The 26,553-nt window shown below is 35.7% G+C and overlaps 1 protein-coding gene across 2 annotated transcripts; it reads left to right on the top strand.

Moving 5' to 3' along the window:
• Nucleotides 1–1,552: 1,552 nt before the first annotated feature.
• Nucleotides 1,553–24,734, top strand: LOC134538860 (splicing factor C9orf78 homolog). Of its 2 annotated transcripts, none has more exons than XM_063380426.1 (6): nt 1,553–1,822; nt 8,596–8,710; nt 11,762–11,910; nt 12,614–12,838; nt 21,403–21,536; nt 24,397–24,734. In XM_063380426.1, the coding sequence occupies exons 1-6, from the start codon at nt 1,701–1,703 to the stop codon at nt 24,573–24,575; spliced, it is 924 nt and encodes a 307-aa protein (XP_063236496.1). In that variant the 5' UTR covers nt 1,553–1,700; the 3' UTR covers nt 24,576–24,734. The 2 variants fall into 2 exon arrangements, with proteins under 2 accessions (XP_063236496.1, XP_063236497.1); XM_063380427.1 differs by lacking the exon at nt 1,553–1,822 and adding an exon at nt 1,865–2,020.
• Nucleotides 24,735–26,553: the final 1,819 nt, after the last annotated feature.

Below are 26,553 nucleotides of genomic sequence, written 5' to 3'. Positions count from 1 at the left end.
TGACCAACAGCAGCTATCCGCTAACTGTTTGTTTCACTGTAGGATCTGCTTAACTTCACAGTACCAAATATATGCAGTATACTCAGCCCATTACGAATCGCTGTAGGTTGTGGGTTGGTTTGCGCTGCATTATAAAAAAATTGTTTTCAGGTGGCAGCTTCAAACTCATGTTCAACATGACGTCGACCCAAGTGTCGAACCAGCTCGCACAGCCCGCTATGCCACGCCAACGCCTTCTCCTGCCTTGTGTTGCGTGTGCGCCGATGTGCAGTGCGGCTAGGGCAGGGGGGAAGATTCGCACGCTAGGGGAAGTTTACTGTAAAATACATAAGAAACATTCTTATTTGTAAATTGTTGATATTATTATTTGAAGGGTCGTGTTTTCTTTATTATAAATGGTTTATTATATTGTATGAAATGTTATGTAGAATTAGTTCTCACGTGTTCACCGGGCGCCAAGGCTGTGGCTTCCGCCTGTGACCAATCAGCGTGTTCCGCGGGCTCGCGAGGAGGGGTGGGACGCGGGCGCTGGGTCGCGCGAGGTGGGGAGGTAGTCAGTCGGCAGCTGGACGCAGGAGGCGAGAGACGTGGCTACGAGAGCTCTCCGAGGCGGTGAGAACGGGCGCGGTGTCTCGCTGCAGTTCATGCAGTGCCGAGAGGAAGCGATTCCTCTGTCACAGTCGTGTGGTCAGTTAGGTGTGTCATCGTGTCATTCAGTCGCGGCGTGCAGTCAGGCACTGCTTTCGCGTGCGTGTTTTCCTCCGGCAGTTTACGAGTCGCGGAGTTCTTTTGCGGGCTGGAATTTTGCTTTCGTTTGCACGGTAATTTTCGGGTCTTGCTCATCACGAACGGGACATCACGTATTTTTTTCATACAGCAACAGTGCGCGGAACCGGGCTCCGCCCTACAGGATCGGTCACAGGCGGGTACGCGGTAGCCCCTTGTAAAGGGTTTGTTTTCGTATATAAAGAACCTGGAAACCGTCTTTGAGTGTATTAATGACTATCCTGGTGACTTAGTCCCTTGGCCACGCGGCCCGAACCCTCTCTACCGAACACTGAGTAGCCGGCTAAATACTACCATTCAGGGGCTAGTCGACCAGGCGACGACAAACATGATCAGCGACTGCTGCAATGTCCATGTATGCCTTACAGACTATCATTGTGTCACAAAATGTTACTTGCACCCAGAAAAAGTTTCTAATCAACAGTGTAGATAGAGTCTCTCTGTTATATCGACACATCCCCTTTCATCGATGGTATAAATAAACCACAGGAATATTTAAAGCATCTTGATTCAAGTGTGATTTCATTTTCATCGAATATTACTTCACATACACGCATAAGAACTCCAATTAATTCCAAACCATGTTGTTGCTTATCAAAATACGTAGCACCAATGCAATGTTTTGGTTCTAAATGTGGGCGTGGCTCGGCAGAATGTAAATATGGCCGCCATATTGGTACATTCCACGTCAAAGTTTGTATGGTTACACTTTCGCAGCCATGAACTCTATCTGGTTACTTCTTATTTCTGTGATATTTTAAAAAAAAAATTTTGATTTTTTTTTTTTCCAGTTTGTTTTGATAACAATGAGTACATTGGAATGGGGTTGCTTGATAACGGGAAGAAGAATAACTTTGTGATTTTATTGTAGTTCACTTGTTTTGTTACTTGAATTATTGGCAAAAAAAGTATTAATGGATAGTAATACAGATAACCATCAAAACGTAGGTTTTAAACCTAAGATGAGGAAACCCCTTCGTCAACGACTGCAGTCATCCAGCGAGAGTAGCTCTAGCGATGAAGAATCAGATGTTAGGTAAACTTGTAAGCTTTGGTGGTGTTTGTTAGTTTCAATTATTTTTTTTTGTGTCATAAAGTATTTTATAACGTTTCTTTGCATGTAATTAACATGAACTGTCTATTGAGGTTCAGTCTAAATTAACCCTGAAAAAAAGGTTACTTTTTTTCGTAGTGGTTTGTGAAAAAATAAGTGTTACAGTTTACATTACAACAGGTATGTATTCACACAATTGCCCACATTAATTGTTTAACCATGTGGTTCTTTTGAATTTTTTGTTTAGAGTACGTTAGTCAATGTTGGTGGTGTTGCAATAATGAAATTCGTTTAAATAACGACTGAATTGCAATTTTAAAGAATTTTTAATGCTTATATTTCATGTTGTTTTATTAGAATAGGCAATTGAATTACGAAATGTTTGTTTTGTTATATTGCAGTTACTTACTATTTTGAGTCATGTAATGTATGAGTATAATGGCAGGCAAAAATTTGAATAGAATTGTTAAAGTCGTTCATTTTCTTCGAGGAATATGTACTGTGCACTGAATTTTGCAGTCATTCCAACATATTCTTTTATTACAGCCATCATATTTTATGTGCTTTATATGGCTGGTGTTTCATGTATCCCAGTTTATTCCTGGATTCTGAAGGCTTGATTCTGATGGCATGATCCTGTTGTCTTGATCCTGCAGTAAATTATGCTTACTGTTTTAATTTAGAAAGATCCTGATGGCTTGATCCTGTGGTACTTGATGCTTGCGGTTTTAATTCAGTACATCGGAAGAATCTGCACATAAAAAAATTGTGAAACAATTAATAATTATGATTGTAAGTTTAAAAAAAAAAATCTTTTTTTTTACTTACAATCATAATTTATTAAATAATATTTTTTTTATTTACAGCATCTTATAAGTACTGAAGTAAAACAGCAAGTGTCATGTACCACAGGATCAAACCAACATGATCATGCCTTCAGGATCCAGGGATAAACTTCAATATATGATACGAAAGAATTAGTGTATTTTTAATTCTCCATAGTTGGCTATAATTGTGTGATGGCAGTAATTGTAATGTAAGCTAACTGTTATTTTTCAAAACTATTAGGAATTAAGGGTAAATTCAGGGTAAATTCATTGAAGTGTGTAGTGTGTGAAAACCAATTTTTTTCTGATTTGTTTTTAGTATTGCCATAAAATTTCTAGGAGGGGGGTCCTTAAAAGAGAAGGAAGCAACAGGGTAGTTATTCTGTATCATGTATCCAAGTTTACCCTTTAGTACTAGTGTCATGATATTTATGGCATGGTATGTATTTATTGATCCTGTGTTACATTATACTTGCTTTTTTAATTTAATATGTCTAAAGATCAGAACAAACCAATTATGTTTGGTTGGTAATATCTTACATGATGGCTTTTCTGCAAAGTAAAACTATAATTACGAAAATACCATTTCGCTGCACTAGAGACATTCCTGTATTTACTTTGAAAACAGTTTTAATAAATCCATGTTAGTTTCTGAGAAATCCCATTTTTTAGCTTACATTTCAATATCGTTGCAGTGCCGCTGCCTTTAATTGTTTACCTGTGTCAGTTTGCGTATTTTTTTCGATGAACTTTATTCAAATATTGTGATTGGTTGATTAGGTGAGGTTAGCTACGTTAAAAAGGAAATTATAAAATATTTCTTATGGTTGCTTAGGAATTTAAGATGAGGCTACACGATTCCACAAAATTATTAATGTCGCTATTCTAACCCAACCAACTGTCCACAATATTTTTAAGTATTTTAAAAGTCGCTAACACAACCTATGAATTGTTCATTACTATGTGATTCAAAACACTTCATTAAAAGAAATGTCATAATACTTTCTTAATTCAATGACATTTGAACAAACAACCAACAAACAGAAAACAAAAACGTTAAAATTTCCCTACAACTGCGATATGCCGTCTTATTAAATACTGTTATAAAACAATACCCCTGTTGACTAACGTTCTCCGAAATAAAAACAGAAACCTTATGGGTAAACAATAAATGGCGGCAGCACCATCCATACACAAGTATTATAATGCAAGTTGAAAGTATGATACATACTCATGAACTATTACGTATTTATGAACGCTGTTTTCCGGGTGTATATGGAAACATCTCTAGTGTTGGAAAATTATATTTTCATAATTTTATTTTAACTTTGCGGAAAAGCTGCGACAAAATATATTTACCTTCAGTTCTTGTGGATATTATTTTCTTTGTATGTGTTTTACCATCATAATTCATTGTTGTGTGACACATTTTGTTTTATGCCATCAGGATCAAGGGATAAACTTGAATGTGTGATACACAATTTTTATGAGCAACAGGTTATTTGGGGAGAAAACATTGGTAAAAGCAGAAGTCTGTGGCACATCAAGGAAAATTTATTAGGACCACTTTTATTTGTTACTAGCTAATGCCCAGCATGTGTTGCTATGCCTCTTTTAATTTTTTGTAGTTGGTTTGAACTAGGTGCACATATACAAAGCTTCTCTCTCTTTATCGCTGTTCGTCTTTAAATCTAACTATATTTATCTCTATGTATAAAAATCTCTTATCTCTCTCTGTCTATATATATATAGTTATATATCCATATAACTATATCTATCTATCTATCTATCTCTCTCTATATATATATATATATATATATATATATATATATATATATATATATATATATATATATATATAGTTATATAGCCATATAACTATCTCTGTGTATCTATGTTTCTATCTATATCCCAATTTATCTCCCTATCTATATCTCTATTTTTCAATACCTCGATATCTCTATGTCTATATCTTCCTATTTATATTTTTACTTCTCGTAGGTGTGACATAGGTACAGTAAGTCCTCTATTTACGTCGTACCGATTTACGTCGTTTCGGATTAACGTCGCTAATGTTTGAGTACTCATGTTTCAATTTAAGTTGTCGCCGATTCACAATAACGTCGTTTACAATGACCGTAAATCTTTATTTTAACCAAAAAAACGTATATAATTCTTTGTTTCCTTCAATTTATGCTATGTAGCGTAAGCTACACGTTCACCGCCTTATCTTATCATACATCATGAGGGACGCTTCCTGCTCTCTGCTGCTCTCCACGCGGTGATGCAATACTACCAGCCCGCCCGCTCGGCCACCCACGTATCTCGCACGTAGAAGTGTTATCTACTTCCCGCAACGACACAGCATTTTCTCCTACCCCTTTTCGTCCAACTCCTTGGCACTTAAGTAGAGGTGTAAAAGTAACTAAAAAAAGTGTACCCGTATGTATTCGTTACTATAACAATTAGTACTCGTTACTTTCGTATCGTTACTCGTTACTTCTGATACCGCATAACATGCTATGTTATGTAACAGCAACGAATCGAGTCGTATTTCGTACGCGTACAGTATGACGTCGCGTAAATAATAATAAATCGAATATAAACAATTAAAAGTATTTGATAATTAACAGCTTTTGTTAACCAAGAAACAATAAAATCTCATTAGAGCAGCTTTATTATATCTCTTTTAAGATAAGAACAAAAAACGTGAAAATACGCGATAATAAAAAACAAAAACATACATATTTATAATTTGTAAAAAATACTTTCTTACGTTGTTTCTGTTCCAAAGCGACCCTCTCCCTGCATGGCTAATCCCAGCATGACTAGGCGTATAGGCTTCAGCCTGAGACGCACCTAGGTCCCTCCCTAACCTGGACCCCTCCCAAATACACTTAGTTTTAGTTAGGTTAGGAAAAAAAAAAAAAATCGTCTCTCAGGGCGCGCGCATCTCTCCCGCGAGCTGTTGGCTGGCAGTACGTGGGGGATTTGTGGGCGTACAATGATACTACACTCCCACTTAGTATATAAGTAATGTAGAGTAGGTATTTTACTATCAGAATAATGTAAGTCAATCATTATTTTTCAATAATAATGTATTTAAAAAAAAATGTCAATTTTTCTACCTGTGGAATAGTCAATGTTCAGTTAAGAAAACTACTTAAATAGCACCATTTTGTACCTTGAAATCCATATTTTCCCGGCAGAGGGCCCCCAGACCCCCCCCCCCCAACCTCATCATATTTTGGTGTGAACGGAGTTATTGCTTCCCCTCATGTAAACCTCACGCCTCGCCACTGATTAAGAGCATCAAAGTGTTTCAAAAGCTGTAGCTGTAATTGCATTTGTAGCAAGTCTCAGTAAACTAGAAGAGAAATCTAAGAAAAGGAAACGCAGATGGTGGACGAGACAGTGGATACTTTCCGCAAACAAATGGTGTTTTACCCCTTTTTGTCATGAACTTCGATACGAAGATGCCGATTCATTTCCGAACTATGTAATAATGGATTCTGAAAGTTTTGATCTTCTTCATTCAATTGTGGAGTCTCGCATTGCAAAGAAGGATACTCATTTGTGCCAGTCTATACCAGCAAAGCAGAGGCTGGCAGTTCATTAAGATTTTTGGCGACAGGGGAATCATTTAAGTTCTCTACAAGTATTCCACACAACACCATCTCAAAATTTTTACCTGAAATTTGTAGTGCAATTTATAGTGCTCTTCAAAAACTATATTTAAAGGTATGTTTTGTAAGGATAAAACATATAATTAAATGTAAATCTGCAAGTAGGCATATCCCTTCTCATTCCCGCTTATTTTCTCACCCAACTAGCTGCTGTTGTATGGACACTTTCACTTGTATTTCATCAAAATTGTTCCTATACTTTAAAGTGAATGTGTTAATTTTTGCTGTGTTTAGAAATTGTCAATTTTGTTTTATTTTGTATTAAGTGTATTTACTGTTACAAACCTGAAACTGAGACTTTAAGCTAACTTCACCTCAGTCACTTTATCTCTTTAAAATATTTTTTTAAATGAGATATTAGACCAGGTATGCTTGTTTCGTACAGCCTGGGAAGTATAGGCTTACTGACAAGGATCTGCTACACAAATATTTACATTCACGAAAAATGGTATTACTTTCAAAACTTAAATAATAATAATTGGACACGTAGGCAGAATTTTAATATTTCTAGGCCTTTCTTGCAAATCACCAGAGCTACTTGCTTACTCAGAGATGCTGCTTTAACATAAGTCAGTACCATCTATTGTCAGGAAATTATGAGTCTATATTCCAGAAAATTCCTGACAATACTTACAGAGTAGCAGCTATTGTGAAATAAGGAGAACAATGACTTATAAGAAAGATTGATTGGGTAAGCCAAAATAATTTTAGTTACATTAAGTCTCTGAATTGAGATATTTTAAAATTTATTTTAGGTGTTATTAAATTTGGATTTGTAGGTAAAAGTTCCGAAATGCATATCCTAGTTTTGATACCTCATTCCTGATGGCACATTTTGTACGCAATGCTTGCTGTTTTAATTTAGTGTATCAACAATACCTGAACATAAGCAAAACTGGTATAGCAGTCAAATAATGATCGTAAGTTGAATAGATGTTTTCTGGTTTAAGGACCATAATATTCCAAAACTACAGTAACTTCTTTTAGTCAAATATATTAACCTGCACTTCCGTAGATACAGATTCAATTGGAGGAAAATATACAATAACAATTACATATTCCAGCAGGAAATAAAATAGTATTAATTCAATTACTGCATTTATTTCCCATTCGCCATTGCTGATATTTAAACTATTACACTTCGGAAACGGAAACAAAAGCGGCCGCTTTATTTTAGAATACTCTGATTGGCTGATCTCATCCAACATCCAACATATTTTAGAACCAGTCCTATACATAAAATATTTGAAGGAAACTCTAGACATTCAATCTCTCAAATAAACATGGCTGCGATAGTGACGTTTAACGTGACGTCACAACCCTCAAAGATATTGTATCCAACATATTGGAAGGTGTTGGAAGCTAAAATTTGACAGTGTGACAGGGCCTTAATGAATAAGCGCGCGCATGCGTAAAACATTCGAAAAATGCGAGTAACGAAATGCATTCGTGTGTAACGTTTCGTTACTCGTTACTAGATGCCGCACCCGTTACTCAGTAACGAATACATACGGTTTGCTACAGCTCTACTTCAGTCGCTATGATATCATTGAGTTGGCCGGAGTTTTAAACGTGCCGTTGTTAACTTTATCGTGATTAAATGCGTTTGTAGTAGGCCTACAGTATCAGCTCACTGCAATTTATGATTTTTTCTTCATAAGATGTCTTCCAAACGACTATATATCTGTTTTTATATTTCAATCAATAAAAGTAATAAAGCAGCTGGTTAAATAACCATTCTATAAAGCTGAGAAGTACTAGATGGACTTGTTTCTCACGCTGTCGGTTGTAATTTGCTGATAAAATTGCCCGTTGTCACGTCTGTATGCCAGCGCTTCCGGCCGACCTTGGGCCGTGGTCGGCCGGTGGCATGAAACATGGCTCATTTTGCGTCGTTTCTATTTACGTCGCGGTTTTCAGGAACGTAACCCCGACGTAAACCGAGGACTTACTGTATATATATAAAAAAACACCTATTCGAATGCAACGTTGTGTCAAAATTTCAAAGCAAATCGGTGAGGAACCTTTTGGAGGTTTAAGATTTTGAGTGAACGAACATTTATATTTTTATTCATGTGGATAGGTGTTGTCCTGCAGGAGGACGTGAACTGGATGGAGCAGTGGGCGAAGGATGACAGGCCTTTACTGAAGCCGAGAAGTGATTAGGGACTCTGGCAACTTAAGCGTGCGTTGTCCTGAAAATGACGCGCTGACCGTGCCGGTTGTGTGTGTCTCTTCTCAGGGAGAAGTTGGAGGAGATGCAGACGCTGCAGAGTCTCCGCAGACGGCAGAACGGCGTGAGCATCGCGAGCCTCGCCCTGGGCAAGAGACTGGCTCCGGGAGAAGAGTTGGTTGACGTAAGATAACTTTCCAGTTTGCACCGTTTCTACTTTTTGATGTGACAACGTCTAATAAATTGATCAACGCCGGCTGCACTCACGAAAAAGTGTCCCGTTACGCTCATTGTATGCTTGCGCCGCATCTATCTCCCTTCCACTCGATTGGAACAACCATCGATTTTACTTTTTCGAGGCACATTAAACTTGAAACACTCCCATTCGTTTCCTACTTTTCCTATCATTGTCCTATCCTTAACAGAATAACACAGATTGGAAGAAGTTAAATAGCAAACATGTATAAAAGTTATAGTTCAAATGACCTCTGTGTTAAAGTAATAAACATATTTGAATTAATGAGTGCAAATAAAAGTAAATTTATCAATTAAATTGTAGATTTCATTTTACTCCTTCTTTGTATCCATACAAAATAGTGATAATTCAATAAAAATGATTCAATTTTATTCATAAAAGTATGCAATCATTACATCAATGTTTTGTTATGACGTCAGGTTAAACTATCGTCCGTAAACCGACTTTACAGACAACAAATTTTTGTTTTTAAACTAGAATATTTTGCAATAGTGAGTGTATGAGCATGTATCCCGACCATCGTGATGATGTTACATTGATCAAGGTTCCCACAGACTGGTTAGATCTGGAAAAAACAAGTGAAAAAACCTCTGGGAATTTAAAAGGTGCCTTCTTAACATGGAAAAAAAAAACTTGACAAATTGACAATATCTGTTGCCAAACAGTATCAGTAATTTTTCGTACTATGTAGTATCTGAATACTTAAAAATTGTATTTACTTTGATAATAAACATGTGCTCTGTTGATAATTAATTAAACTTATGGGATGGAAACCAATGTGTATTGATTTGAAGAACAGTTTTTCACGTGATCTCGGTCAGTAAAGTATCGTTTAAAAGTTTCATCAAAAAAATATGTTTTTCTTTTTTTCAGGCTGCCAATGTGAGGTACGTAGTGTGGATGGAAATGGTTACAGGGAAAACTGTATATTTTTGCAGGGTAATGGAATGTTACGTGAAATAGGGAAAACGTATATTTTTTTGCAGGAGAACATTTTATAATTATATTAATGTATAGCTGTCCACACCAAGCCAGTCCTTCACCGGGACATAACTACACTAGTTTCCAACCGGAGCAAGAACTCATCTTGGCATTCCCTATTTTTTCTCAAAAGAGCCGAATGAAAACGCTTTTCAGACAACTCATATCGCCATTACTTATAAATTCCACTATTCCAAATATTTTTGATTCAGCCTAGATGGTTAATAAATAGATTTTTTTTTGCAGTAATTTCATTTTTAACACATCACAAGTTGGATAGTACGTTAAAAAATACCGGTTTTTAACTAATAAATCAGTTAATCTGCTCTTGAGCATTTTTTTTTTTTTTTTGTGTTCTAATACTACAATATTCAAGCAAATATCTACAGTAAAAATTACTCTGCCATATTAGCCCCGCCCTCCCCCCCAAAGTGTGGTGCCCAGGTTACAAACCCCATCTGCCCCCTTCTGGTTACTTCCCTGCTGCAGCCCTTGCGTTGTGCAAACGTATCAGTGTCTCGTAGACCGTAAGGTCACAAAATCATTAGACACTCATCTCGTGGAAATTAGATCTGGAGTCTGCAATGCCGTAGTAAAAGAACCTTCTCAGAATATATTTTTTTTTTTTGCCTGGAAAGCAGGGCTGGGTTTTGGACTAGAGTCTTCTGGAATGCAGCTCTAGTGTCTTCTTATCTCAGCTCCTGAAATACTTAAATGTTGAAAGAGGGATACAAAATTGGTTATTTGTTAATAAGTAGAAGCATACTGGTTTATATTTGCATTTACCAGAAGTATTGAAGTATTTTGTTACATAAGTTATTAAAATGCAGTTTTTAATATTTAATAATATTATTTAAAATATTTCTGTGAGAATATAATGGCTTCCCCAACAGTGTCTTCTGAAGACTTATTCTACATTGGGCCAGGGACGGTCTAGAGAAACTGAATTTTCTGCTTATTATATTTGAAAACACATCAACTACACATAAATTCTGTTAGACATGTGCTGTTTTTATCTAATCGTGTTGGTGATTAGAATAATTCTTATATGTATTGCTTGAATATTTAACCATGGTGGATGGAATCATTTTTATATATTGTGATTTTTTTTTTTTTAATTTAGTTTTGTTGTTAAGTTAATGGGAGTAGTAATTGTTGTTGCTGCTATAACTGAAAGTGCTCAATTTCCTTCTTCCAGCAGCTATGGCAGTACCTACTCCTGTAATATCATTAGTTCATTCATCAACCCTTGTCACTGCTGGGGTGCTGCTGTACTTGCATTAGCATTAAAGCCCCTCTTATCATGAATCTCTGTGTGTGTGTTTGCTTGTGTGTATCTATATTGTAGCTATCATATTACGTTCAGCAGATTCAACCCTGTTAGCTAGTCGACGTAGGACGACAACCAGTCTGTGGCAGGCCATGCACCCGTGAGGAGTTTTTTTTTTGACGTGACAACGTCTAATAAATCGATGAACGCCGGCTTCATGCACGAAAAAGTGTCCCGTAACGCACATTGTCCCATTACGCTGTGTCCCGTTACGCTCATTGTACGCTTGCACCACATCTATCTCTCTTCCACTAGATTGGAACAACCATAGATTTGACTTTTTCGAGGCACATTAAACTTGAAACTCTCCCATTCGTTTCCTACTTTTCCTATCATCGTCCTATCCTTAACAGAATAACACAGATTGGAAGATGTTAAATAGCAAGCATGTATAAAAGTTAAAGTTAAAATAATCTCTTCGTTAAAGTAATAAACATATTTGAATTAATGAGTGCAAAAAAAAGTAAATTTATCAATTAAATTGTAGATTTCATTTCACTCCTTCTTTGTATGCATACAACTTGTGATAATTCAATAAAAATGATTCAGTTTTATTCATAAAAGTATGCAATCATTTTATCAATGTTTTGTTATGACGTTGTCACGTTAAACTATCGTCCGTAAACCGACTTTACAGACAACCATTTTTTTTTTTTTCAAAATTGCAGACGGACCCGTTCCGGGTGAAGGCGGGCGGGATGGTGAACATGAAGGCGCTGAAGGACGGGAAGGTGAAGCGGGTGGACGACGCCTACGACACGGGGATCGGCACCCAGTTCTCCGCGGAGACCAACAAGCGAGACGAGGACGAGGAGATGTGAGTCCCCTTCAGGGTGGGAGGAATGTCCGCGCTTAACAATCCATAAATTTGGTTTCGTCTTCACAAGCAATTTTTTCAAAATGGTTTTTTTTTTTTCTGTTTTTAGATTAAATTCACTGACCTGTTTCTTTTTACGTTTGCATACTGTGAGAGCCAGCAGAATGTTATCATCGTCGGAATCACCACTTGAATCCCACGTCAGGCGTCTCTCCAACGTCGGGAACATAGCGTAGCTTTCTGTTGGCCTCCGCTTAAGTCCTGACTAAGTTATAAAAAAAACATTTTCCCTGCACCATTTATTGTCACTCAAGATGCGAAATTCCTCAAGTCGTAAATTTTGATTTTCAAGTGGTTAAATAAAATGACTGTACCATCAAACTAACCTTTTGCATCGAAAACGTTTATACTGTTTTAGCTATTCCTTTTTTTTTTTTTACTCGAACAACACCCAAAGTATTAGAAGAGTAATAAAAACTTGCAAATTTAATTGGAATAAAATATTTACAGAGTAACAGAACAAATTATGTGAGAACCGGTAAATAAGTAAATAACTGAATATTTAAAGATGTTACGAGGCTGTTAAGAATGATGGAATACAAGTAGGAAAGTAGGTCGCCGTGATGTTACAACCCAGGAAAAGTCGGGGAAGTCAGCAAGTAGCTCAGTGAGTGGGCCCAGCGAGGGGGAACGCGGGTTGCAGGATGAAGTACATAGAGGAGCAGCTGTCGAAGCGGAAGGGCAGGCTGCGGGCGCGGGAGGACGACGGGGCGGGCGAGCCCAAGGACCAGGCCAAGTACTGCTCCCCCGAGGAGGCGGCCCTGCTCGCCGTGCCGGACCACCTGCGGGCGTCCTCCACCCAGCGCTCCGAGGAGATGCTGTCCAACCAGATGCTCAGCGGCATCCCGGAGGTCGACCTGGGCATCGAGTGAGTGCCCTTCTTATTTCCTTTATGACAAACTAGCTGCCCGACCCGGCTTCGCACGGCTATACTAATGGAAAAAAATTAAGCCACATCTCCCATTTACAGTAATGGTAAATAAAAAAAAATTCAGTGAAAATTTATGACAATGCTGTATAATGTACCAGAGAGAAAATGAATAGCGCCGATGGTTTCCCGACTCGTGCACGCAACGTACAACTGATGTACCCGTACTTCGCTACGGCAGTCTACAGGCAGATCACTATTGCGCCGCTCATTATACATGCCCCTCCTTGTGGGTACGCCACTGCCGCGCGATGCCCGTTGCCATAGAGACGCAGTAGGCATGAACAATGCAAAATCCTGTTCTCATGCAGACAAAGTACCCACTGTTGCCTGGTTTTAACCACCCATGGGATCTAATTTTCGGAAAATGTTATCCTGCGTAACATAAGGAACATTTCTGTGAAGTTTCAAGTCTGTAAAATATATATACTTGAAAAAAAGGGCAATAAAAAAACAAATTAAACACAGAGAGAGGAAAAAAAACAATAGTTTAGGTTTGCGATTTAAAGTGATAAAAAGTATTTAAATACTAATTGAACTCTTATGAGGGTACTGATTGCTTCGTTGTTAATATCACACGGGTGTTTTTTACTTGTATGGGAAATTTAAGAATGATAAGGAATCTAGTGCGTGGCAACAATGTCAATAGGCAATAGGAAATAAACTTCTGGCGCCTGCGGCATTGTCAACACACACTTCGTACGTGTACTGCATGTGGTATTTAACCCCCTCCAACACATTTGTTTCTAAATTGGACTTTTAGTAAGGATCCCTAATGTTATTGATAATATAATATAGCCTATAGCCTTCCTCGATAAATGTACTATCCAACACTGAAATAATTTTTCAAATCGGACCAGTGGTTCCTGAGATTAGCGTGTTCAAACAAACAAACTCTTCAGCTTTATAATATTACATGGTTGCTACAGGACTAGAAAACCGGGAAAACCGGGAAATGTCAGGGAAATTAAAATGGTCAGGGAATTCCGGGAAAAGTCAGGGAAAATTCTACCAATTCTGGAAATTTTAAAGTTGCTTATAATTCAAACAAAGCTTTGTTTTGATGCGCTCGTACCGCTACCGAACGACTCCGCTAAAAGGCTGCTGCTTAAGGCACACGGCAACTGCAACTTTTTTTTTACTTGGTCTACGATTGTCCGTTGCAATAGGCTGTTACAACCACCCACCATAACTTCTTGCCAATCCAGGCACTCGTTTGTTCACTAGCGAACCCGGCCTTCATTTGTTCGTGTTTTGATCCTTTTTAATTTGCCCTTGAGACTTTGTGTTTTGTTCCGTTCCATGCAGTGAACTACAGAACGGGCATGGCGTCGTTTATCTTTTGAAGGCTATTTTCACGTGGAATAAGATGAGTAAAAAGCTTATTACGTGAATTTAAAGGCGTTGTTTCAGGTGAAGTTAGTTTTTGATGCGATCATAAGAAAATAAAGTGCATTTTGATAAAGCAATACTAATTCTCATTTTGAAAACTACCAAGCTGATACGAAAACAGGTGGGTTTTGTGTGCGGTTATGTTTTTGCATTTTTTCTAACTATTTTTTTTAATTACTTTTTTCCAACCGTTATAATCCGTGAGTTCTGTTGCGTGACACTTACATTGTGTATAAAAAAATATGCATAACTGAACATGTTTTTCCCCAGAAGCGTTAGTTAATATTGTAAGAATGTAAGAGTATTGCATGTTGTAATGCTGCTATTGTAATTCTCTAAGTAGTCCCGTTATATTGCTAGGTGTGAATTTGTAATAGTTTTTGTATTTGTGTAGTAATATTTTTTTAAGAATTCATTAACAATAATTTTTTAACCTAACCTGAAAATATTATGTACTTTTTTTTTAGCTTAGAGATGTCAAAGAAAACTACTTTTAAGGAGAATTGGCTCAAGGAGTCACAGTTTCAGCATATCAAACCCTCTGCTAAAAACATAAATTCTGCGTACTGCACTTTGTGCTACAAAAGTATTCATCTCAGCAATATGGGCCGAAGAGCTCTCACCAGCCATGACGAAGGAAAAAAAAAACATTCGCAATTCTGCCGTCAAAATAACACAATAAAAAAACCTTATTTTACCTCATGTTGAAATTTTTATATTACATTTAATCATATGAACGTTAATATTTAAGGTATGTACTTCATAAGAAAGTCAGGGAATTTTTCTCTTAAATTTCTGGAAAACAGGGAAAAGTCAGGGAATTCTAAGATTCTATTTCTGTAGCAACCATGTATTAGTATAGATAATATATCGTTGAAGGTAAAGGAAAATGAGTTTCTCAATCAAGTGTTTTAAGCTATAGTGAAAGTATAACATTTCTGTATTCACAACTAATGAGCTTCCTATGTGTTTTGTAGAAGTCAAATGGAAGGAGGTTTATCTTAATTGTACATATATTAGCATTCGTTTTGTCTATAAATATTTTTATTAATGGTATTTGTTACGTTATGGACCTGTGTCATTTAGTTTGGTTAGCGTATTATTTTAACACGAAAGTTTGTAATAATTTGTTATATTCTCTAAAACTATAAAATAGTTCTTCTTGGCAGTACTATTACAGTTGTATACATTCTGGAAGAAAAAATGTATCAATTCTAAACAACAATCAATTTTTCACATAAGAAACTATTTGTAGTGGTCAGTCACATAGACAACATTTTTAATATTAAATTATAATAAAAAATATTGATGACAGATAGGTTTAATTTGAGATAGCATCTTTCAGTTATATTATTTTAGAAGTAAGGAATGAATATTGTTAAATGAATCTCCTAATATATAATAAAGAATAGAATTTCCGAAATTCTTACTCCAAAATTTTCCTTTACAAAATTAATTCTTGGTGCGAGTTTCAGCCCGTAATTTTTCGAAAGTGGGAAACGCTACAGATTTTGCTGTCAGCCAGTTGGTTTTTTTTCTCAGGATGCTCTGGTTTTGAGCCCTGTCCACCAGAAGTTCAGTCTTTCTCACCATCGTACCCCTTGTATGTCTGAAATGTCTTCCGTGCTGTCTAGAGATTTAATTCTCCTTCGTTCACTCAGTGATAGTAAGAAACAGCAACGAAAAATTGTTTACGCTCTGTCCGGCGTGACACAGCTGAGAGTCACAGTATGGTTATGCCGTAATCGCTAACGCATCTCACTCATGTGACATTGGGTCGTGGTTTCGATCCCAGCACACCTGGTGTAACTCAAATCTATGAGCACCTAGTTGTAATAAAAGGAAGTCATTGTAAGAAGCCAACGCTTTGGAACAAAAATAAAAAAAAAGGTGGTTGTCTGTAAAGTCGGTTTACAGACAATAATTTTACGTAATGTCATAAGAAAACATTGATGAAAAATTGCATACTTTTAATTTTCAAATATTATTTACAGTTTTTGCAAATAATGTGTTTAAATGTAATCACGAACAATCAGTTAAAAAGCCTGCCTTAACCTGTTTGATATTATAGAAGATTTTCTCGCACGGTGGTTGGCCGGTTTTTGCACGCGCGACTCAGGCGGAACGTGACAATGAGTCATGCTTTTTCGTGCATGCAGCCGGCGTTCATCGATTTACAAGATGTTATCATGTCAAAAAATAGAAAACACTGTGGCCGTGTAAGCCATATTATTGGTCGGCGGTCAGTCCCTTAGTACTAGGGATAAGATTAAATGGTAAATTACGATATAACCGAAATAACATTGAAAAGCATGTCTATACACCATGTAACACCTACATTAAGTTAATATACCTTAAAGCACTGAAATGCAATTACTATCATGAAATAAATCAGTGTTTTAAATCAAAACTTAAATCATAAAAATGTACAATTTATATATTAAATTCAATTCTTGTGATGTATTCAGCATGAAGTTTTTACTAAATAAATATGTTATAAGAAGAATGGAAAAATTTATTTTTCTCTTTTTTTTTGATCTTACAGCTGTTATTAGTAACTCATTTTTACATTACAATGATGGTACGTACATTTTTCAAAAAAGTGCTAGCAGATATATTTTCCTTGTTCCTCAGGGTTCGTACGGTCCTTAGTAGTCCTTAAAAAGTCCTTAATTGTTACTATTCATTTTAAGGGCCCTTATAAGTACTTATTTTGTCTGGTGGTCCTTAAAAGTCCTTATTTTGTTATACTTCATCAAATTCACGTTTTTTTTCTTCATTCTTTTCAAGTATTTAAAATAATATTTTCGAATGAGCAGCGTCAATAATGTCTAGAAATTTGCATCGTGTATTTGACCATGATGTTTTAATTTGTGTACGTGACGTGTGCTGTCGCTGACTCGCTGTGTTGCCAAACGTGAGTACGTTCTTGTAAATGCACCAATATTTATGGTACTCAGGACACTATAATTTAAATCTGGTATCTACCTTGGAGGTTTAATTTGGTGTATGGTACGACAATTATTGCGTCTTTGTTGTACCGTACGAGACCCTACAAGGTCTGGCAACACTCTGCTGTTGCCAACGTTCTGCGTGTGCGCTCTCCGCTCTGTACTTTGATCCACGTGTGTATGTGCATTTTTACGTAGGCCGAGGTGTAATGTTTGTGCGCTAACATGCCGGGGAAGTACATTTTTATTAATTCTTGGCTTGATAAAGAAAGTTATAAATTGTGGCTGTCCCGGGAAACGACAGACAAGCATAAAGCAAGATGTCGGCCGTGCGGAAAAGTTTTCGATATAGGCCGAATGGGCGAATCGGCCTTGAAAGCACACATGTCAGGTGAGAGTAACATTTTCGTGTATTTATTAATATTTTTAAAATTAATATTATACTTCATTATACGTAAGCTTGGTTCACTTATCGACATTGAACAAACACGTGGTTTTCAATGTTTTAAGAGTATTACTTACGCAAATTATAAAGGCATACAAGACATGATTGCTTGTATCATTAATTTTTGTTAAAAGTAAGAAAACTATACAGTATTTTGGTAAATATGTAGTGTACGGATTAGCGTCAAAAAAATTATAAAAATCTGAAATAACTTTCATTATATGCTCTTTTACGTCCTCTTTTCATTACAGCCTGCGGAGATAAGAAATTCCAAATACTTTAGGAGATAGTATTTTTAATATGAATTACTACTTAAAAAGATTTTTCAATATTATTTCTCAGCCGATGTACTTGGCTGAAAGGATAACCTCCGAATTCACTTTACTATTTCAAAACGTTTTGAATATGATTGTCATACAATACTATATTTTTTGTAGGAGCAAAACACTGTTCATTGATGGAGGAGAAGAGTCGGTCACTAGGATTAGGTGATTTTCTCAGTCGGAAAGCAACAGTGCTTGAGAACAAAACTGATACAACTGCTTCCACCTCAACTGCTACAACTCCAACTGTTCAAGCATGTGATTTGCCAACCGTACATCAAAGTACTTCTTTGGATTCCTTTGCTTCTAGAAAAGAAGTACTTGATGCAGAAATTTTGTGGACTTTGAAATGTGTTCAGAGTCACTTCTCCTACAAGTCATCTGAGGAGTCTTCAAAACTTTTTTCCTTAATGTTCCCAGAAAGTTCAATAGCACAACAGTTTTCTTGTGGTGAAAAAAAAAGTTGCATATTTGTGTCATTTTGGTTTGGCACCCCATTTTCAAACACTTCTATTCAAGTATTGTCAAGAATTCAGTCACTACGTGTTATTGTTTGATGAGACATTAAATAGAAGTACTCAGCAGAAACAAATGGACATTCACATTAGGTTCTGGCACACGGACAACACAGTCCGAACACGGTATGTTACATCAGCATTCATTGGACATGCCACAGCGGAAGATTTGCTGAAGAATTTTTACTGTTATACACAGAAGTTGGATTTATCCAAACTGATTCAATTGTCTATGGATGGACCATCTGTAAACTGGAAGTTCTACAAACGTTTGCAGGAAGACCTCAGAAAAGAATATAATTTTGAATGCATGGACATTGGGAGTTGTGGTCTTCACATTTTGAATAATGCATTCAAGAAAGGTGAAACAGCCACAGAGTGGCATATATCTTCTGTTCTTGTCTCCCTTTATTCATTACTGAAAGTTGCCCCAGCAAGAAGAGAAGACTTTTTAAAGGAATCCAAAACACAGAAGATGCCTGTGAAGTTTTGTTTTTGCCGCTGGCTAGAAAATGTTCCTGTAGCTGAAAGGGCATTGCTAATTTGGGAGAATGTTTCACAGTATGTCAAAAAAAGTGGGAAAGGGGACTTTGCCAAAAGTGTCATGCAAGTCATTTGGGATTGTAGCTGAGGCAACAAAAGACAAACTAATCACAGTGAAGTTAATTTTTTTTATCTCATTGGCAAAAATTGTAAAACCATTTTTAGAACAGTACCAAAGTGACAAACCATTGCTGCCTTTCTTTGCTAATGATATTTTACAGCTAGTTAAGAAGTGTACACAGCTGTACAATGTTCTGAAACCTGCACATATTGATGAGTGTGTGTCTACAGTTGATAATTTGTGTAAGTTTGATTTTTCATGCAAGAAATTCCATGCTTCGCCAAGTGATATGAGTTTAGGATTTGTTGCCGGCAAATTGTTGAAAGAGAAACTCTTCAAGGAACATGTAAAAGAAAATCAAGTAGTTGTTTTGAAGCATGAATGTCAAAATTTTATTTTGACTATGCTGAAGGGCTTGATGGCCAAGTGTCCAGTGAATTTCTCTCTTGTGCGAAATGCTTCATGTATAGACCCTTCTCTAATGGCTAAAGATTCTGTTGGCTGCAATAGCAAAATGAAAAGCGTTCTGATGTACTTTGTCCAAAAGAAGAAGATTTTGCCTGAAGATTGTGACGAGATTTTGATTCAGTTTGGAGACTTTATGGAGAATGTTGTCAAACATTCACACTGCGAGTTTTTGAATTTTGACCGGAAAGAAGGCCTAGACACATTTCTTAGTGGCTTCTTTATAGGCGCAGCATATGAAAAGGTTTGGAATGTAATTAAAATGCTGTTGATTTTGTCACATGGACAAGCTTCAGTAGAAAGAGGTTTTTCTGTGAATAAAGCTTCTGAAGTAGAGAACTTGAAAGAAACTTCATTGGTGTCCCGTCGCACAGTTTATGACTACATAATGTATTGTGGTACCATCTATGATGTGCCAATAACAAAAGAGCTTAGGATGTCAGCTTCGTCTGCTCGATCCAGATACATACAGTACTTAGAGGATCAACATGCTCAGAAAAATACAGAGAGTGAACAGGAAAAGAGGAAGGTAATGTTTGATCAGCTTGAAAAATTTAAAAGGAAGAAGATATGCTTGGAAAAGGACATAGAAGAATCTGAGAAGTCTATTGATACTCTTGCACAGAAAGCGGAATCTTCCAGAGACATAGGACTTTTCATTAAGTGCAATACTATTAGAAAAAAATTTCTGAAAAGAAAAGGGAGCTCTCTGATATTGGAACCGAAATAAGTGAACTGTCAAGAGTGGTGAAATAGTGTCAAGTGTTTTAGTCCATAATGTTTTATAATTTTTTTTGCACAAGGAATCTTTTTTTAACAGTGTTCTACTACTTATGTAAATAATTATTAGGGTACTTTTTTACTTATGATCTCTTTCTACTGATTGGGAACTAAGGAGTTAAATCATCTTCTGTGTAGTAAGTACACAAGATTATATATTTTTTTCAAGTTGTGTGTTTTCGTTGCCCATTTTTTCTGCTGTAAATTTTTTAAATCCCGTAAATAGTTCTTAAATATGCTTTTAAAAAGTCCTTAGAAGTCCTTATTTGTCATGCTAGCAATGGAGTACGAACCCTGTTCCTAGGTATTATCTATCAGTCAAAATGACACTGTTTTGGTAAAGTAAGTATCATAAACCTTTTGTGTGTCATATGTGTTCAATAATGTGCTATCTGCATGAATAAACATAATTGATAAAAATAAAAACAACATCAGCAAAAACTCTTGTTTGAAAACAAAATTGGCATAAAAATAAAACCATAAATTCTTTTCTCTATGTATTACTCCAAATTTAAATCAAAATCATTTCTTTTTTAAATAGGAAAAAAACATTTCTTGCCACCAACATTTTTCACATTTTTCTCACACTGTGTTCTTTCTCAAAACCTTGCATTCTTGTCTGGTTGGAAGAAAGTGAGTTCTAATAACGTGCTGTAAGATTGTAGGTATGTCTAAAACCTCGCAAAATTTGTGTCATCAAAAAGATAGTATGCAGTAGATACAGGTTTTTGGATCGCACCAGTGTTGAGTTAAAGGAAAACCATGCGGTGGTTCTAGCCGAATTTGCTTGGTTGTAGAGGTTTCAGTTTGCATATCAATAGTGGACTAAGTTTGAAAAACAGCACAGGTAGTTACTAGGCTCGTGCGAAGTTTCGACCAAGCATATCTGTCAAAGCTCTTTTTTAATATTCCATTTGACTTTGCCAAGAATATTTGCTATTCGTTTTATTTGAAGCTTTGCATCACAACCAAAGCTGTTGTTGGAAGATCCAGCTGACGTACTTGGCTATGCTATTTTTTTTTTTCCAGTGCAAAAATACGTAATATTGAAGCGACGGAGGAGGCAAAGCTGAAACTGCTGTGGGAACGGCACAGCAAGAAGGACGGCCCGTCCCATTTTGTGCCCACAAACATGGCCGTCAACTTTGTGCAGCACAACAGATGTATGTATTACAGCAACCTGTATTTGCTTTTCTGTAATGCTATTGTTAAGACAACTTGTTAAATGGTACGCTTTTTTGCACTGACAGTTATACTTCCAGCACATCCTTGAATACGATGAATGCTTATAAAATAGTGATTTTTTTTTATGGTAACTGTGTGTAAGCTCTCTTAAGAAAGGAAGCTTGTAAAAACATGTGTGAGTATGTTTGTTTTTGTGTTTTTTTTAGTCCACTAAATACATATAACTGTCATATTTTATTACTATTTAATAGGGATGGGACGAATCCACATTTTGGTCGAATCCGAATCCTTGTTCGAATCCTCAGTGTTTGTCATCGAATCTCGAATCCCAGTCCCACACTAAACTTCACATGTTATTAAAAAAATCACACATTTATTTTAAAAAAAATGCATAGGCCTATGTATTAAAAAAAAAGCACATGTGTATTTATAAAAATTATAAAATAAGTGCATAGTGTATACGCCTGATATAAAATAGAGACAAATAACCTCAAAAACCACACATGTAAGTTTTCATCTGTCTAATTCTCTGTTAAATTAATCCTTCCTGTTTTCAATAAAATATGTTTGTATAACAGACACTATTTAAAAAAAGTTACGTTTTTTTCTGCAATGTTATATCATTGAGGGTTGGAAATGATCGAGCAGTTATGCTAATTGACAAAATACAGCGTAGTTTATCTGTTTGTGCTATTTCCGTTACCTTTACAATATAGTTTAGGTATACAATTTTCTAGAGCTGGATGAACCTCAGTTCTCTGGTTTCGAACCGAACCATAGCAAAAAAATTTTGAACCGTGCCGAACCGAACCTCATACAGAAATAATTGTTTTGAATTAAAATGAACCGACCACCAGCATTTTGGTCTTTAACTGAATGGTGAGAAAGAAAGGTTCTCCAGCCATATGTAAAATTAAAACATTATATAGCTTAGCTTTATTAAAACATTGCAAAACATTTTATAAGTAAAGTTTATACAATAAATAATGAAGGAAAGAAAACAGTTTAGAGAAAATCATATACTTTTAATTCATGAAGAAGTTCCATCTAAATTTCCAAAAGACTATCTTCCTTTTTCAGTGTACACCAACCTTCATTTAAAAAAATATAATATTATAAAGATGACGAACATTCAGCATAAGGCCACATAACATATTTTTGTGGTAGACATGACCTAACTTTTTCAATAAGTAAAACTTTTTAATAGGACATAAAAAAAAGTTGAATGTGAATTAAGTTACCTATCTACCTACATTACAAAACCCGCTGGCTGCAGTTGCTGTTTTCTTGGAAGAATGCTGCTCGTCAGAAGAAACTTAGACATTTTTTGGGGTGGTTCTGGGTCATCTGGGTCGTCATTATCTTTTCTCCATTTGGAAAACTTAAACGACGTAAGCCTGCTCATCGCAAATCACCTCAAGAACAATTATATTGTAAACGTAACGTAAGAAGTGTGGTTATAGAAATTTGCGTCGGAAAAAAGAAAACACGAGAAATAATGATGGCTGCCGCGACTACGCTAGTCAACTTAGTACCGTACTGTAAAATTTACTGGACCAATACTTTTAATAAACAAGATTAAATTAATATTTTCAGTACCTGACTGTTATAACCAAAAAGGCCAAAGAAAATAAATACATCCCAGTAATTTAAAATACGTAACTAATTTACGTAATCATTTTCTACCGCATTTGTCTTGTGTTAACTTGATCACGTTAGTTTTGCCGAAATACGAGTGTTCTCGTACATGCGCGTTAGTTTAACGTATGGGGTACGTAATCTTTGGTGATTTTACATTACTTCTCGTACACGCACTATAGTTAAAGGTATAATATACAATACCTTTGGCATTTGTACGATAGTTTATATTACGTAGTACGAGAAATGCATACAAAATTCTCTAAAGTAAACAAAAAACAAAGCGCGCCTCTATGAAAAAATGCTATGAGAGTTATGCGACGATTAATCATTTTTTTATTATTATTTTGTCTGCGCTTGAAACTGTTGAGGCGACGATTATGCGATAAAAGTCGGAATATTACAAGTAATGGAATTTTGTTGTGTTGTTTTGTGAATGGTCTCAAATGGGGGTTAGAAAATTATAAAAACATATATTTTTTTTTTTTAACGAACGTTCGGTTTTTCGAAAATATTTTAAGAGGTTTCGAACCGAACCGAACGTAAGGGTTCGGTTCGGTTCGAAATTTTCGAACTTCGGCCAGCACTACAATTTTCAATTACTACCTAAAACTCTTAAAAAACCCACTTCGAATCCCACCTCGAATCCTACCTCGGATCCTACGAATCCTCGAATCCATAGGATTCGGTATATTCGACGAATCCAAGATTCGAAAATCCCATCCCTACTATTTAATATAGGTACCTAAATATTGTAAACATGTTAATTTTAATTGAATGTAAAGTAGCAACTGCTGACCATTGAAAACTGTTTATATTGTAGGTATGGAAGGCAAATAGCAAATCTGAATCTCAAATTTGATTCTTTAAAATACTGCCTAGAATACAAAACTAGATCTTTTTAAAAGTCAGAAGTCATAACATATGAGCAAAAATTTCAGAAATTAAAAAGAAAAAAATCATGTTCAGGATGTAAACAATGTATTTTTTTGTCAAAAATGTTCCCTGAAGAACCAAACGAACATTCTAAGAGCACTGTAGACAAGAGCAAACACAAAATTGCTCCATTTTTAGTTTTTTTTAGTAAAATAATACCAGCCTCGTCAACAAGAGGTGTTGTTTGAAGTTAAAAGTTTTGATGTATTTATTGATTTTGAATCATGTTTGTGAATGTAAAAGCACGTGAGTGTGTGATTGCAGTCAACATAGAGGACCCCGAACCGCCTCGCAAGAGAGAGAGGTTGCTGGAAGAGAAGAAGAAGATGGTGGTGGTCGGTTGTGCCCCGGAAGACAAAGTTAAGCGCAACCGGGACGGTGGTGAGAAAGCCACGGACGACTATCACTACGAACGATTCAAGAAGCAGTTCAGAAGATATTGACTGTTGATGTACGTATTCACTGCGTGTAAACTACTGCGTGGAAGCAATTTTGTCGATGAATGTTGTATGTATGGTTTTGTAAATATGTATGTGTTGTAATTATTTTACTGTAACTTCTTATATTTTTTCGAGAGATTTATAAAGCGATATATGTTTTTACTTTTCTTTTACCATCTTGCTTGTGTAGTAATGTCACTGAGACAAGGTGAAAAAAAAACCAAGGGTTTTTTAAACCAAACCTGTTTTTTTTTGTTACATTAGTTATTTTGGTCTCAGCATGTTCAAATGAAAGTCGTACAACATCCCGTTTTTTATGTTTGTTTTTCCATCATTTATTTAAGTAGAATCTCTGCATACAGAAATATGTACATTAAATAGTTATTATACTTTCTACTAATGACAATGTTACAAAATAAATATTGAATCAAATATTTTTTAATCACATGTTCATTTACTTAATAGGCAGCATCATAAACATTAAAGGTAATAAAAGAACACATATGTAAATTCATTTTGTATGGTGACAAATAATAATAATATACATTCTATAAGCACATTTGAACTTCATATGATGCTTTAATTATCATATTAAACATAAAATAGCTAACTGTAACATATTGTTGCCGTTGTCCCTACAATGCATGGCGATTCAAAAGTGAATCAGACTCTTTTTCATGCTTCTCTACTAAATCTATTTTCCTGTGTGGCCTTGCGATCGCAGTGATGCATTTATGAACCATAATGCTACCATTATCTGAGCTGTCGGATGCAGTGAGTGTGGATCCGTCTTGGTTGCTGAGTTTTCAAGTGCATTTATTTTATTTTATGTACTCAAGGTAAGATCATAAAAAAATACTTACTTGTAAGACATAATGTGCTAGTATGAGTAGAGGTTAGCTGATATTTATCAAAGTAGTGCAACATTATACATAAACAATAATGAACAATAACTGAAAGAATGATAAGTTTCACAATCATCCAAGAATGCTGCATTAAATATTTAAATGATGTGAAATGTCTTACCATCTATTTTTGGATTAAATTAAATACTTTCCTTAAACTAAAATTACTGTTATTTAAATTTATTTTAGAATTGTAAAAAATGACTCATTTTTCCAAAATAGTAATTAATTATAATATACTTTAAATAATTTACTATGATAAACATATAGAAATTTTATTGTTTCGTACATGTTGATCTTGTTTGTTTTACATGTCAGTATACTATGTCGATGAAAATGGAATTAGAAAAAAAGTGCATTCTGAAGATATACAGGTCTTATTATCGAGTATACCTAGTGGAAGTGAGGATGAATTAGATTCTGATTGTGAAGATGAAGATGCAGGAGAGATTGCCATGGACAACAGCAACAGTCAAAATGAACTCTCATCTTCTTTGATAGCTGCAGTTACGGAAGTTTTTCCTCCATCAGATGCCAATCTTGAAGAAATTCTTGGTGACAATGACATTGTTGAAATGATGCTAGACACCTGCTTTGAAAATACTGGGATTGCTGATCAATCAAGAGATGATTTACAAAATTCAGACAGAAAATACACATGTTTCGTATGGACAACAATGTACCTTTTTGAACAATGGTATCAATGGTAAATACACAATACCTTCTGAACCACATTCTTCAACAAGCCAGCCACAAAACAAGAAAGGGAAGAAGAAGAGAAATGAAAACCTAACCTGGAAAAAAAAATGTTTGAACATTCCAGACGAACAAAAAAAATTTGATGGTAATACTGAATGTTCTGCAGTCTTACAAACCTTGGGAACTCCTTTTCAAATTTCCCAGTAATTTTTTAGCAAGGAACTGGTGGAGAAAATACTCTATGAAACATGTCACTACAGTACTTCTAGAAATCCTAACAAACCATTTGATTTGACAGAAGATTATTTCTACAGGTTTATTGGAATTTGTGTGTTCTCATCAGTGTGTAGTTATTCAAATGTCAGACTTTACTGGGA

The sequence above is a fragment of the Bacillus rossius genome, chromosome 14, assembly GCF_032445375.1.
Source record: "Bacillus rossius redtenbacheri isolate Brsri chromosome 14, Brsri_v3, whole genome shotgun sequence".
In the NCBI taxonomy this organism is placed as follows: domain Eukaryota; kingdom Metazoa; phylum Arthropoda; class Insecta; order Phasmatodea; family Bacillidae; genus Bacillus; species Bacillus rossius.
Note: the sequence above shows the minus strand (reverse complement) of the source record. Positions and strands in the feature narration are given on the sequence as shown.